Here is a 16126-nt window from a genome sequence, read left to right on the forward strand (position 1 = left end):
TACTTGTTTCCTGTTCTTTGGAATAAGACTTGTGCTGACAGCCTGGCTAAGTGCTGAAATGTGTTCAGCCCACCTACTGGTTCCTGTTGCTGTGGTACCACTATGAGCAGGGTGGTTGCTCCATGGTGCTGGGAGATACAAGTGATTATATGACTCGTGGAAGCAGCCAGGCAATTGCTGCAGAGAGCTAAGGCAACACACCTGGAGGGGAGCTGCAAAAATAAGTTGGCTCATATGACTGTACAAAAGGCAGGAAAATGAGATAGGATCAGATAAAGGCCTTTGAGGCACTATGGCCAGGTTAATTTTATAGCACAAGGTATTTACATAAGCATTCTGTAGCTGAAGGACATTTCATATCACTTATTGCAACGTGGCACCAGTGAAAAACATCAAAAATACATGTATATGCAACTCACTTGTTCCCACCACTGTGCCACTATTACTGTTGACTAAGTATTTTCTGCTTGTTTTGCCTTTATTTACTTGTTCCATCACACAGAGGTGGCTAACTGCAAGGTATCTACCAAGTGCAGACAGATAAAAATGAGAAAGGAATAAAGCACAATCACAGTTATCTCTACCTGAAAGCAGAGAAGAGGAAAAAAGTCAACATCAGTTGTGAGATAGCACCAGGGCTGTTGGTTCAGTTTCAGAGGAGACCCTGAGAACTGGCAGTGCACATACTCAGCTCATCCCCAGCTGCCTCCCGTGGCTGCAGAGTGGAAGATAATTCTGCACTTTGGGCTCATTTTCAGACAGAGGATACTCTGGTAGGATCAGTTCTCAGTTGAGACCCAGTCACATCTCGATACACCAGTACTAGTTTAGTTGCAGGCCAAGGCAGGCTGGGTATAAGGTACAGTTGCAGAAGTCCAGCTTTTTACTCTAGCACACTCAGCAAACAGCAGAAAAGAAGATACTAAGCCCATTACCAATTGACTACCTTCGGTCTTGTGAGAAATTCTCACAACAGAATACCTCATATTCACATTAAAGACATTTATTAAGTTTTCAATTTTACTCGTGGGGAAAAAAAACAACCCAACCCAAAACCCAAATTATACAAGATTTGGTTTTATCTGAAATAATCAAGATTCAGGAAACAGTGTTTAATGAACAGTTAAATTTGACTTTAGAGATCGGGAAACACATGCATCCTTAGAAAGAAAACAACCCAGAGCTTTGCTTTGTTCCTCATGCCAGGATCTAGTCTCAGTTCAACATAGATGAATAGTTGAAAGAACACACCAAACCAAAATAATGGTACCTTTTGTATTAGGTGCTCCTGGGTTTCCTTTTTCATCTATTATGAAAGCTCTAGCACTTCTGCCATGCTAAGGTAAATGCTTATGCTAATGTAAAATAAGAGCCCAAACAACTCCTTGGATTTTGGGTTTTTTCTCCTGTCTAGTCTCTTACATTGCAGTCATTGCCAGCATATCTGAACACTTCCTAATCTCTCACTGCCAAGCGGGTTGGGGGGGACCGGCTGGCACACCGCCGGGCGGGGGAGGCGATGGGAGCCAGGCCCTGGCTGCGGGAGCCCCAGCACCCATGCCCGGTAAGTGCCGGTGGGACGCGGGGCAGCCCCGCGGCGGCTCGGACGGGACCGGGAGGGAGGGTTGGGCTGGCTCCCCCCGCATCCCCCCTGACTCCCCCCGCATGCCTCCTAGCCCCCTTGCTTTTGCCCTCCTCGGGATAAAGGTAGCCGGCCCCGGTCCCCCCCTCCACCGCGTTAGCGCTTGGGGAAAGTTTGGGTAAAAAAAAAAAAAAAAATCAACTCAAACCTGCCTCTCACCCCCAAGGGCTACAAAGCTATCCGGGCGCTTTCGGGAGCCGGCTCAGGGAATAGCTGCCTGTATCCCGCAGGTCCATGAGGCATCTCCCATCCTCATTCCGTGCCTGGAGCACTTTGCTGTCAGAAGACAACTTGGTTCTGTGAGCCAGACACAGCAAGTGCAAAGAGTTTACCCCCAAATAACGTGACTAATTACCTTACATGTGTTTATACTGTAAACATGAACAAATCTGAGTATTTATATAGGGATTAAAGCTTTCAACGGAGAACTGCCAGGTCATAAATCTAAAAGCCTTACTCCAAAGTTTAAGAAAAGCATACCATCAGACAACAAGGGACCTAATCCCAAAGGAGGGAGACTATGATCGTTACCATTTCTCTGTCCTAGGATAAACCTGGTAGCAGCGGACAGTCCCTCCAGCACAGGCCACTTGGAGATGAAGTGGTCCAACAGGTCTCTTCCATCTCCACTTGCCATGATCCTGTACCACAACAGAATACAATACGTTAATTTCTTATGATGACAGGTAGTTAAAAGATATGTATTTTCTCCCTGCACGCAATGGATTCAACTTATTTCGATGGTTGATTTTGTGACTAGTGCTACATTGTGCCCTAAACTACTGGGTCTCTTGCTGATCTAATCACATAAGATGGACTAGAAGTGAGCCAAATTCTCCTTACCCTCATTAAATCATAGGTAGCTTTATTGAAAGGGGTAAGACTTTACCTTATGTCTACCACTCTGTCAAAATAAAAAAGCAGAATTAAAGCCAATGGCAGTGGGTGGGTCACGAATACTTAACAACATTCTCCAGTGAACAAATTCAGTACATTAAACTTATTAACGAAGAGATTGGAAACTCATTCTTACTCCAAAATCAGTGCACAGCTGCTATACTATATATTGCATTACAGCCTATCTCATCTTACTGTCCTTAATGGTAACTGGTGACAAACTGGTTATGGGGGAACACAAGACCGCTGCTGAGAGCATTAAAGACCTGGAAATGGAGAGGACAAGTCAAATAGACAGAATCCTGTTGCGCTTGCTTGAAGTGTTAACCTTTAAGATACCTACGTCAGACAGTAAAACCACCAGCCAGATAAACATTCATATTGTTGATAGTAAACCTGTACGAAGTGAACCATTACTTTCTATTATGTTCATGGCCATTAAACTAAAGCATTTTTTTTTTCTACATCAGGCGTTCTAAGCTGTAACAAAATGGCAATCTGACTGCAGACATACTCAAGCATGCCCTACAAAACTGAGAAACACACACATGGAATTTCCATACTCTGGACTACATTTGTCACACATTTCCTCATACCGTGCATTCTTATGAAAGAAAACTAATTTACCAGTGTAGCACAACCAGACTTGTCTCTCTATTAATATTAACTCATCCCAAATAGGTACTTGTTTCCTGTTCTTTGGAATAAGACTTGTGCTGACAGCCTGGCTAAGTGCTGAAATGTGTTCAGCCCACCTACTGGTTCCTGTTGCTGTGGTACCACTATGAGCAGGGTGGTTGCTCCATGGTGCTGGGAGATACAAGTGATTATATGACTCGTGGAAGCAGCCAGGCAATTGCTGCAGAGAGCTAAGGCAACACACCTGGAGGGGAGCTGCAAAAATAAGTTGGCTCATATGACTGTACAAAAGGCAGGAAAATGAGATAGGATCAGATAAAGGCCTTTGAGGCACTATGGCCAGGTTAATTTTATAGCACAAGGTATTTACATAAGCATTCTGTAGCTGAAGGACATTTCATATCACTTATTGCAACGTGGCACCAGTGAAAAACATCAAAAATACATGTATATGCAACTCACTTGTTCCCACCACTGTGCCACTATTACTGTTGACTAAGTATTTTCTGCTTGTTTTGCCTTTATTTACTTGTTCCATCACACAGAGGTGGCTAACTGCAAGGTATCTACCAAGTGCAGACAGATAAAAATGAGAAAGGAATAAAGCACAATCACAGTTATCTCTACCTGAAAGCAGAGAAGAGGAAAAAAGTCAACATCAGTTGTGAGATAGCACCAGGGCTGTTGGTTCAGTTTCAGAGGAGACCCTGAGAACTGGCAGTGCACATACTCAGCTCATCCCCAGCTGCCTCCCGTGGCTGCAGAGTGGAAGATAATTCTGCACTTTGGGCTCATTTTCAGACAGAGGATACTCTGGTAGGATCAGTTCTCAGTTGAGACCCAGTCACATCTCGATACACCAGTACTAGTTTAGTTGCAGGCCAAGGCAGGCTGGGTATAAGGTACAGTTGCAGAAGTCCAGCTTTTTACTCTAGCACACTCAGCAAACAGCAGAAAAGAAGATACTAAGCCCATTACCAATTGACTACCTTCGGTCTTGTGAGAAATTCTCACAACAGAATACCTCATATTCACATTAAAGACATTTATTAAGTTTTCAATTTTACTCGTGGGGAAAAAAAACAACCCAACCCAAAACCCAAATTATACAAGATTTGGTTTTATCTGAAATAATCAAGATTCAGGAAACAGTGTTTAATGAACAGTTAAATTTGACTTTAGAGATCGGGAAACACATGCATCCTTAGAAAGAAAACAACCCAGAGCTTTGCTTTGTTCCTCATGCCAGGATCTAGTCTCAGTTCAACATAGATGAATAGTTGAAAGAACACACCAAACCAAAATAATGGTACCTTTTGTATTAGGTGCTCCTGGGTTTCCTTTTTCATCTATTATGAAAGCTCTAGCACTTCTGCCATGCTAAGGTAAATGCTTATGCTAATGTAAAATAAGAGCCCAAACAACTCCTTGGATTTTGGGTTTTTTCTCCTGTCTAGTCTCTTACATTGCAGTCATTGCCAGCATATCTGAACACTTCCTAATCTCTCACTGCCAATGCCATACATCTTCAGATATTGCACCCTAACCATAGACAAACACGTGCGTGTGAGTGGATTGTCTCCTTTAGAAATCATTTTGGAAAGTAAATCAAATATATTTGATTATTTAAAATATTCCTGTCTACCCCCAAAATGTACATAATTTTGGTCCTCCTGTGATGCTTTATGTGCTTCTATGCCTGAACAGAACAAGCAGTTGCTGTTGTTGGAAGTATAATAGGAGCAGTCCTTTTATTTCTTCTCATTGGAATAACTGCATACCTGCTCTGGAAGAAATTTTGCCACCTCCCTTCTTACGAAAAGCTCACCAGTCCTGTCAAAACAACAAATGCAAATGCCATTTTTCAGGATCGGTCAACTTCTGAAATTCAACTAAAAAGCACAAGGTATTTATTTTTGTTTTTAAAGCATACAGTATTGGTAATTTATTTCAACTTGTCAAGTCTCAAATAAGGGGGTGATCTAAATATATGCAGGTACTGAAATAAACAAGATCCCTAAATTATATGAAAACATCAGTCATGTTCTGTATGTTCCTTTAGGAAAAGAATACCTTCTGTAACTATGAATACAATTATATTTGTGATTTATGTAGAAGAGGTAATACATTCAAGGATAATTAGTGCATGGATAACTTCATCTGTTACCTAGACTAATTGGGCTCTGTTGCAGCATCATTCCTGGTGCTCTCATAAGGAAGCACCTGAGAACAAAACAACAGGACTTCAGAAAGAAAGATTGTCTTTGATAGTTACTGCAGGGCTTTGGGGCTCTAAAACAAGCAGCTGCAGTTAATTCTTCCTTTCCTTTAGAAGATTATTTCTGAAGGAGAAGAAAAGGAAGAAGTGAAGGATCTGTCTGAAGAATTAAGATCTGATGTATCTCTCTGGACTTTTAGGCATTATACAAATGAAATCGTTTGTAAAACAATGGGTATTTATCCTTTTTACCTAGGCATCTCTGTAGAATTTTTACAAAATTATGAGAGAAGAACAGTAAAATAATGACTGTTACCAAGTTTGGTTCCCGTATTTAAACTAGAAAAGTCAGTAGCCGTTGTTGTCTTGAGCAGGTCCAGGAGCGTTCCGTTTATCGTTCCACCAACACTGCATGGGAGAGACTGGATTAACCTGACGAACGAAGAGCAGGTTCAGGAAGACAGTGACCCCTACATGATTCCTCAGTCTGGGCCACGGTCATCGTTTCATTCTTTGGGTATGGCACTACAAAAATGGGACCCTTTTTAGGGGTAACTTTAGTATTATGAAGCATGTTTATTGGGGGCATACCAGACATAGCATTACACAGTACAAGCCCTAAAGATTACATGTATATATATTTCATATATATATATGAATTGGGCCAGAATGTAGCCGTTGTGGTCCCACAGTTGTGGGATCTTGCACATATGGAAGACAAAGCAATCTCTCCTTCTGTGTTTTGTAAAGGCACAACATGAGTATAACTCAGAAAGTATCTGATTGTTGTCCCCAGACTCAGCAGAGTGACCAGTTGCAGACTGCAACAATGAATACCCAAAACTATTAAGGTACAGCCACAGGAATAAGAGGAAGAGAAGCCTACAACTACTCCCCCAGATTTGAGGGAAAAGCAATTAAAATACCATGTTTATGCAAAAATGGATTGTTAATAAAGAGATGTGATATCCCTAATACATCAGTAGTAATAAAAATGCCTGCTGTAGCGTTGAGACTAATCTGAGTGTACTTGTTTTTTATTTCATGTGGTGCAGCCTACAACTACTCCCCCAGATTTGAGGGAAAAGCAATTAAAATACCATGTTTATGCAAAAATGGATTGTTAATAAAGAGATGTGATATCCCTAATACATCAGTAGTAATAAAAATGCCTGCTGTAGCGTTGAGACTAATCTGAGTGTACTTGTTTTTTATTTCATGAAGCTGGAGCTTACATTGTAGGGACCATTAACCCAGAGCTGTACAAGTTTCCTGAAGACAAGAGTGAGACGGATTTTCCTGAAGGCAACATTGGCCGCCTCTGGTTCTCTGTAGAATATGAGCAAGAGTCAGAAAGGCTCCTCGTCTCCCTGATCAAAGTCAGAAAGCTGCAGCCTCCTGCTGATTCCTGTAGTCCGTTTGTGAAAATCTACTTGCTGCCCGATGAAAGAAGCTACTTGCAGTCCAAAACCAAACGCAAAACCCTTAACCCACACTTTGATGAAAACTTTGTTTTCCAGGTACTTTTCCTTTTGATGACGCAGATTTTTGTTTGCAAATATTGACTTCTCAAACTACAGTACATGTTTTGTGAAAAGTAATTTTCTACTAATTTGTACCAAGATACAAGTCGTTTCAACTGGGGCTTCTGGAGATCCTGGGCTACTTAAGTCTCTGGCTCCAGAACTGATCTTTCTTGTGGTCTGCACCAAAACTGAGGATTTCACAACTTGCCCTGGGAATGATGACAAAAGCTCCAGTTTGAACTATGGCTGAGCAGTTCAGCCCAGCAGCTCTAGAAGTCCAGAAGCATTCTATACCAAACTAATGCTTTCATAGCTTTTAGTTTATTGGCTGCGGTAGTAGGGTAGAAACTAGAACTCAAGAGGTATACTATTTGTATGTATAGTGCTTTAAAGCTAGGGAGCTTGGTTCCATATGCCAAGAGGCTTTGAGCAGGTGCCACAAGGCAAAAGCTTTAAAATCAAAAAAGTTTGTCTCAGACAACAAAAAAACTAATGTTTAAGATTTCTAGACATTTGTGTCTCGAACTGGATGCAACATTAGATCTATGAGTTGAAAAACTGCCAGCTAACTTCACATTTTTCAAATTAACTCATTCTATTTTAGCTTGGATCTTTAGACTCCTACATAGCTAAAACTTTAGGCAAATTAAGAAAGTGGACTTCAAATAACCAAAGGAAATCTCCACCTACCTCTAACATGCTTTGAAAAATTCTTTCTTTGAAGTCATGCTAGAGTAGAAAGGTCTCACGTTTTACAATTTATCAATATAGTCTTCCTTTTCCTGTACAGGTTTCCAGTAAAATGTTGTTCCAAAGGACACTGAAATTTTTAGTTTATCATGTTGATAAACAGAAAAAGCATCATCTCCTAGGCCAAGTTGTCTTCCCACTGAAAAATGAAACATTAACCGATGACAACAAACTAGTCATATGGAGAGATCTGGAGAAAGAAAACTTGGAGGTATGTGATACCAGGCTGCTTGGCATTGTGGAACTTCTGTCATCTTAAAAGTATTTAGGGGGTATAGCTGAAGTAGAAGTCTGTTGTATCAAATACATCGAATGCAGAAGTATTTGACAAACATTTGGAATCAAAATTCCCATCCGAACCTGAAGATCCATACCTGTTGTACAGGGATTATCCAACTGCTCAGAAACAGTTACAAGTTAGGAGACAGTAGTATAAGAAAGCACCTTTTGTTATTTGCTTCTGGTTTGAAATAGAGCAGAAAAAAGCAGCAGCAGTAAGGCAATAGGCATCACCTGGAAGAGACAGGAATTCAAAGGTTCAGGAAGGCTGATTAATTGGTTCTATCAAATGTCACACTGGCATAAATTAAACCATTAAAATTCACTCACATGCTTTGGTGTGACACAAACCACTAGTAGGAAGAACTTCCCCCTGCCTTGTCTGTGTGAAGAGAGAGTTTTCAGCTACGTTTGACAAGGGTTCTTCTGCTTCCAAAGCCTCCTTCAGAGTACGGTGATATCCAGTTCTCCCTCAGCTACAACGACTACCTGGGTCGCCTCACTGTAGTGGTTCTGAGGGCGAGGGGATTAAAGTTCCAGGAGGAGAGCCATGCTGCCGGTAAGTGGGATTTCCTCTCCGCTATCAGCTCCAGAATTCCTGTTTTAATTTGCTCCTTCCTCATCTGTCCACCCAGGCTTGCACTGAGTGACTCTGAAAAGAACAAATAAACATCCTGATGATTTAATTTGAGTGGAAACAAGACATACTTTGTTAGTGGGGTAATTAGATTTTGATAGCTCAGTTCTGCTATTTGTTGGTTTTGTTTCATAACAAATTTTTTGTCTCATGTCATCAGCAGCAGGTTTTTTTCTCCTGCTTTAATACAGTTAGCAACATCCCTTTTGCTGCACTCCAATCCAGAGACAGCAGTATTTCAGGAGATACTGACATTAACAGAGTTGCCTCAAGGCAAAAGTCCAAAGGTAACAGCTACAAGACAACTGCTTAAGCTGTACAGTTGTCCTGGGGAGAACTGAATTAGGAGAAGATTCCCATTTTAGGAAAGCCTAGCTGTTGTTCAAAGGACGACAACATGGAGTCACAATTTTTCTCCCTTTCTACAGTGGGAGCTTCCCTCACACATCATGCTCATGTGTCCTTGGTCTCAGAGATGTTGTGTGTAGGGTTCTCCTCAAAATTCTGTTTAAAATCTAAAAACTCAAAGCAAAACCAGAAGGAAGAACTAAACTTGTGTTTGAATCTGTCGTGATTTATTTGAAGGGCTTTGAAATTAAACAGTATTAACGCAAAATACACCCAGCAATTAAGAAGTAAAGAGATGTAGTTCTCTATATAAACACGTCAACTATGAAGTTTTTTTGAGGTTTCTTTGAGCAGGCTGGTACCAGGATGTTCAACTTTAGAAACAATGCCCTCTAAATGAATAAATCTACGTTCATAATGTTAGAGAGAAGCTTGCTCTGTTTACGGTAGAAGTCAAATGAAGACATGCACCGTAAAATGATAAGAATATAGGTTTCCAACAAGCAGAATCATACCCTGTACACTTGATGAAAGAGAAATATACTACAGGATGTAAAAACAAATAACTAAGGTCAGGATGGCCAGAAAAAATACAACTGGCTTGTGGCAGGTGAATAAAGTGGCACCATGAAGAGTAAATGTTCTAATTTTCCATCATCTCAATAGCTTTACAAGAGAGGGAGAACACACTTCTCAATACACAATGTCTCTGCCTTCAGGTTGCTGTGAAGTTCTGTAGCACAAAGAGCCAGAGCTCAGTGTGTTTCTTTTTACAAATCTAATGTTAGTCTTCCATGTTATTTTAGTGCTGGTACACTTAAGGTTATCACAATAAGCAGGAGTCATGGGAATGGTCTGGAAGGAAGAGCTGCAAGAAGGCAATTGTCCATAATATATTCCTAAAGAGGGAAAAAAATATAAATTCGGTGTTATTTCCTTTGTTAATGCCCTTCAAGTATGATTTGGGGTCCACAGATTCTCCAGTAAATTCCAAAGAATCTGAAATAAAAAGCTTTCTATATTAACAGGGATAAGTGTAACACTAATCCTTGATGGAAGATATGCAGTACAGGACAGTAAGGAGAAATTTATTTTTAGATTCAAATTGCTGAATTAAAGGTATTAAGAAGTAATAAGAAAGTAATGAAAAGTCCTGCTTTGTGTTAGTAGTGTACACAGTAACTCTTTCCATATATAGCACTCAGGTAGCAGCTCTGTTAAAGAAAAAAGTCTGTTCCAGTAATCCTGTACCCTCTGAAACAGTAATGCGAGCCTACTAGATCTGCAGAAATAACAAGGAGACATTAGGAGTCCATCAATACTGTCTCAGTCCTGATATTTCTAATCATTTTTGCTGCACAGATGAACCTTAATGAACTGAATAGCAGGGAGTAATAAACACAGCAGCAGCATAGAATCTATTACTGCTTCACTAGAAAAGAACAAATCTTTAGCCATCAATTAAGATGAAATTTCTACATGCTTGTTACTAAGTTTTAGAGAAGGTTAACAAAGAACGGAAAGTTTCAGGCTGCTTTGGATCTCATCATCAAGGATCTACTGAATAAGACCACAATGCAATACAGGTCCCCTTCAGGAAGCAAAGTAAAAATTTTTTGTTGTTCTTGTCCCCATACTCACACATTTTTTGGTAGTATTTTCTAGAAGAAAGTAGAGATCATTGATCTTCAGATTTTCTACAGAATCCCTTACCACAGGGCTAGACATCAATAGTAAAAGTTTTTGTTTAAGGATTCTTCTTTGACTAGAAGAATCTGTTCCCCTGAAACGTACCTGGCCCAAGCACAGGCTGCAGCTCTACAACACAGCTCCTCCTTCATGGCCTCACTTGTCTTGGATCAAACAATCATGTGATCAAATACATGAAATTAACTACTGACCCAACAAACCAAGTCTTCAAAAAAAAGTCTCCATCAGAGAGGAAGGGAAGGTACAGAAAGATAAGATCAAAGATGCAGGATTAGAATATGACTGCTCCTTTTAACAGCTCTTAAATTGGAAAGTGCACTACAAAACTGCACCTTAAGTACTTTGTGTACTCCCTGCTTAATGCTATGCACTGCCATCCTGCCATATGTGCTTCATTAATCGTTCATGATCTAATTTTATACTTAATATTGACTCCTGAAAGCAAGAAATTCCTCAGGCCTTCTCCCAACTGCCTCTGATGTATTTTCTTCTTTAATTTCTTTTTTCTCCAAGGTGTGTATGTCAAAGTCTCTCTAATGAACCATAATAAATTCAGCAAAAGTAAGAAGACAGCAGCTGTTCTGGGATCTCCCAATCCAGTATATAATGAAACCTTCAGTTTCAAGACAGATCAGACAGAGCTGGATACAACAAGCCTGAATCTCTCTGTGCTCCAGAGTATCAAGGGAGAGAGTAAGCTACATAAATTATAGTTAAGATGTCATAAATCTCCTATATATATCACAGAGATCCTTAAACCTGGGAAGAACTAATTACTTTCCAGCAATAATCATAAAACATATAAAAGTTTTTGGGGTGTTTCACAGACTGTTTCTTTAAAAAGCAGAACAATGTATTTGCTGTGTGTATCTCAGAGGCTAAAGATAAACTTAAACAGAAGACACAACTGTAGGCTGGTGACTGTCAGTACAAGGTTGTACTTTTGTTTCATTGTGGTATCCTCAGAAAACCATCTTAAGCAATTATGGTCTGTGAACACTTTTGTGTATAATATCCAAAATTTTGAAGCCATTCACTGTTCCTAACCAAATTTGAAAGAGGAATAGGAATTTTAATTATCACAGCAGTTCAAGCAGTGAGAAAGGAGACTACAAGCATCCCCATTCCCTGGCAGGAAACCTGATGGTTGAGGTCACCTTTTACTAATTGTCAGATGAATCCATTAAGGAATTCTGCTTAGAGAAGCAAATCAGAATTCAGTACTTCCACTGCTCCCAAGAAAAACATCTTCCCTGCAGTGCAAATATGATCTCAATAATGAAACATTAAGACCCTGATTTGAATTCATACAATACTAAAAAAAAAAATTCATTTAGGTGAGTTTTTGGGCAGGTGCTTTGGCTTTGAAGATTGACAAGAGCTAGGATCAGTGCTCGAGCCTTTCACCTTTTTCACTTGACAAACACTTTAGAAACATCCTGAAGTTCATGTAAAGCAGGTTCAAATTATTTTCCCCATCCACAGCTGAAAAGTTCAGGCATAAAGAAACAGCCTGCGCTTTGGCAGAGGGTAGTCAGCGGAAACCCACATACTGCCACTTCCAGCTGTCTCAAACTAAAACTACTCTTTCCCAAGCTAGAACAGTGTATGAATCCTACTAATGCTGTTGATGGCCAGAAGCAGGGCACACTCCCACAGTACGCTTGAGGTAGAGGGGCTGGGCAGATAAAGGTCTGTGTGCCTTAAACTGATTCTAGTTCAGAGAGCAGGCAACAGGGCAGGCCTGAATTGACTAAATACCCATCTACTGCAGTACCTTTTAATGCTCAATCTTTGCATGTAGAAACTACAAAACTTGAAATACAGAGTGAATTCCTTGATCAAAATTTTAGTTTAAAAATAACTCTCAGAATATGCATTAGAGAAACATAAGTTAATATTCTAATTAGGTAGGAATTTCCAAGAAGCACTTACAGGTGTTAATGACTGCTTTCTTTTTTCCCCAGAAACACATCTGCTAGGACGTGTAGTAGTTGGGCCTTTCATGTACACCCGTGGCAAAGAACTGGAACACTGGAATGAAATGATCAACAAGCCCAAGGAGTTGGTTAAACGATGGCATGCTCTCTGCCACAGCATGTAAATAGTATGGATAAAAAAGTCCAACAACCTTAAAAAGGAACAGCTCTCACTGTCTTTCATAATCTGATGATAAAAAAATCTTTGACCATTTTACACTCCAAAGTAGACAAGAATAAAATACATAAATTCTTTCCTTGCCCAAACGCAAAGAGAAAACTTAGTCCCTGCTAGGCTGGAACTCTATCTTTCCTCTCTTCAAAATATATTTCCATTTTAATTAATGTGCATGAGAGTAAGAAAAAAAAATAAACAGGAAGACAAACATGATATCCTAGTATTAGCTATATTGACTAGTACATTCCAATTCTTGGTCATCAGTTCTAGGCACAAACGATCATTCGTGATATGGATAGAACCCAAAATGACCTAAGAACTATCAATGATGATACCAGGCCTAACTGTCCACTGCAAAGGGATGGAAGCCCAGTAAACGTGCCAAAACAGATAAAGCCCAAACGATGCTAACTACTAAATTTACAATTTAATAGCAGCATTATATTGAAATCCTCTTCTGAATATGAATGGCGGAAAGTACCGAGTGTTCATTGATCAAAAATCTAGAAACACCTGTTTGCATCCCTCAGGACAGTGTATTTCTTGCAGTAATTCAGTTAGATGTTTTCAGCTGACCCCAACGTACAACACTGTGTTGACACTAAGGGAGAGGTATAAAAAGTCCTGAAGTCACAAATGATTGGAGGCTGGCAGGAGTACTCGAAGAAAATACAAGGGACTTACCCTGTCCTTATAGTTCTCCCTAAACACAACTCTGCTGGAGACAGAGCATAGATTACAAAAACCTTGGGTTTGACCTAGTACGACCATTCTTACATTGAAAATCCAATTAGCTTAAGCCCCTACGATACACATCTGTTTTAATGGCAGAGTTTCTTTGTAAATTACTGTTCTGTAAAATAATTCAGAACAATTATTTTTAATCAAAATAAATAGGACATTCTTCCCTTCTTGATTGTTCACTGGGGACCAGAACTCTGTACCTTTCACACTGTAGTCATAAGCCAGACACACAGACTATTGCAGCAAAATATTTTGTACAATTACGTTCCAATCTCTGCAGCTGAAATAAAGCCAGCTTCCTTTCAAACAGGATACAATATTAATTAATTCAGAATATTAAAAAATTACATTTATCTGGTGAGATGAGAACACTTTTTGATAATATCGTTAATATCTAAAGGAAATATTATGAATAAGAATATATCTGAGAGGAATTGTAAGGTAACAGACCTCATTTCACCTGATCTCCCACTTGAAATGTTACATGGTACCCTCAGTCCATCTTGCTAACTACACTACTGGATATAAGATGAGCCTAAACTCATTCCACTTAATTTTACAGGGTGTTCAACCCTCATTGCTATATATAGCACCTCCAACCTCAAAGAGCTCTTTTTCAAATTTTACTCCTACAAAACCACTGAAAAATCAATCTAATAGACAAGATATTTGATCTGGAAAGGAGAACTATACATAAACTCTATGATAACTGTATTACTTCGATAAAGCAATTTTTCTGTATACATTATGTCCCTCTTTATGATTTAAATCATACCAATAAACACTAAAGATCTTCAAAGTAAGCTATTAAGAATGTTTTAGATGGTTAGATTTACTTAATGTACAGTGTCTATTAACATAAAAATCTCCAAAGTGGGAAGTCACTTATCTGACTTGATGTACAGTACAGCCCAAGTAATAAAACAATGTATTGTACTAATGTGGTCTCTTTTCTTCGCACTTCTTAAAGTAGCAGCACTTTCACCTTTTGTGTTCAATAATTCTAGCTAAAATCATGAAGAAACATATTTAAATGCACTTACCGATGTACTTGACTTTGCTTAAGATCATCCAAGTGAAGGAGAAAGGTCCTTTTTGACTCTTCCTGAAGAAGTGAGTTAATTCAGTAAAGCAAGAAACATTATTAAATAAGAAGGTATAATACCGTGTTATCAATTGTCATAAATAGACCAATTTTTTTTACCTACCACCTTTTACAGATCATCCATCTGGTCTTATGTTTGAGACTTATATCGAGATGAAAGAGGAGGAATGATTACAAGACGTCTCAGTGCCTAACAATGCTTCTTTTCTTCTAAAAAATTTTAAAATTATACCAAGATTCATAGCACAGAAAACCCCCATCCAAGAAAGATACAAGAAATAGGTACAAGATCATACAAAATGTGACACCCTGCTCTGCAATGAATCTTCCATCTAACAACGGAAGTACAACCCCTTCAAATGACAGCGAGCAGCAATTCAGCACCATTTTAGAACCATCATGAATAATGGCTATATTCTTCTTAAGAACAGGATCCTGGATAAGAAGCCCTACTCATCGAGTATTTATTTATATTCCTTTGTGGATCACACTCTACCTTACCTTCTCTCCCAGCTAAAATTATACCTATACCTAACAATCACTGCCATCTGCACTACTCTATCTTTCCTCTGAGGAAATGAGACCAGATTTGCTTACTCCCAAAGAGCTGTACATTCATAAAGCAGCAGCTTGATGAAACTGAAAGGGAGCAAGATGTATTACAAGTGATAAAGGATCAGAAAGCTCCTTCAGCAGAAATCTCTATGCCAGATGGAGGCACAGAGAGTGAAATAGCTTCCCGTTTGAAAGACAGGGAGTAAATACAAGGCAGCAGGACCTAGAGATTTCACACAATTACTGAAGTGAATATAGGAACCAAAGAAACTATACAATTATGGTAAATTTAAAGTTAACATTGAACTATGGTGTCTGTCATGTTTGTAACTTGGATTTCAAGAAGGAATACTGTTAAACAAGAGTCAGAGTGGTGATCTGAAAAAAATCAAGAGAAGGAAATGAGGCAGTCAGGTCCAAGTCAGCTGGAGAGACCTAACCATAGTACATAGAACTTGCTGATCAACCACAAACACCCCACCAATCCAGACAGCAGGAATTCCATCCAAGGTTATCAAATCATCCTAATGACACCGCACATAAACAAGATGTAAAACTATCTTTAAGACTTCTCTCATGTAATCGATGTCTAGTTTTAAAGAGTCTTACTACACTCAAAATGTTCCTAGAATGTTTTCACTCACACAGAATCAGCATTGGTGCTAATACCTCATTTAAATCCCAACACTGAAATACCGCTTCCCTTGAATGTATTTTTCCCTGGCATTAAGAAATTCACATTCAAGAAAACACTACTCAATAAAGCATAGTTAGAATAAGGTATAAAAGGCACAGAGGCTTAGGGCTTTCCCTAAGTGATGGGTTAGGACAATGTCATCCTGTTTCTGCCAGGTCACATGAAACTAGGTAAAAAGTGCTTTTACAGCAAGGTGAAATTCAATCATTGCAAGTCTCTTGT

The 16126-nt window shown here is 39.3% G+C and overlaps 1 protein-coding gene across 2 annotated transcripts; it reads left to right on the forward strand.

Moving 5' to 3' along the window:
* The first annotated feature begins 1506 nt into the window (after positions 1-1506).
* Positions 1507-14487, forward strand: SYT15 (synaptotagmin 15). Of its 2 annotated transcripts, XM_014940339.1 has the most exons (9): positions 1507-1564; positions 2190-2328; positions 4886-5084; positions 5771-5913; positions 6621-6916; positions 7713-7883; positions 8390-8510; positions 11160-11339; positions 12614-14487. In XM_014940339.1, the coding sequence occupies exons 2-9, from the start codon at positions 2319-2321 to the stop codon at positions 12748-12750; spliced, it is 1257 nt and encodes a 418-aa protein (XP_014795825.1). In that variant the 5' UTR covers positions 1507-1564; positions 2190-2318; the 3' UTR covers positions 12751-14487. The 2 variants fall into 2 exon arrangements, with proteins under 2 accessions (XP_014795825.1, XP_014795826.1); XM_014940340.1 differs by lacking the exon at positions 2190-2328 and having other exon boundaries at positions 1515-1564.
* The last annotated feature ends 1639 nt before the right edge of the window (positions 14488-16126 follow it).

This window comes from Calidris pugnax, unplaced genomic scaffold, assembly GCF_001431845.1.
Source record: "Calidris pugnax isolate Ruff unplaced genomic scaffold, ASM143184v1 scaffold39, whole genome shotgun sequence".
Taxonomy (NCBI): Eukaryota; Metazoa; Chordata; class Aves; order Charadriiformes; family Scolopacidae; genus Calidris; species Calidris pugnax.

Coding starts and splice junctions, on each gene's coding strand:
- SYT15 (XM_014940339.1), top strand. Junction 5,085..5,770: donor ATTCAACTAAAAAGCACAAG/GTATTTATTTTT, acceptor TGTCTTGAGCAG/GTCCAGGAGCGTTCCGTTTA. Junction 11,340..12,613: donor CCAGAGTATCAAGGGAGAGA/GTAAGCTACATA, acceptor TTTTTTCCCCAG/AAACACATCTGCTAGGACGT.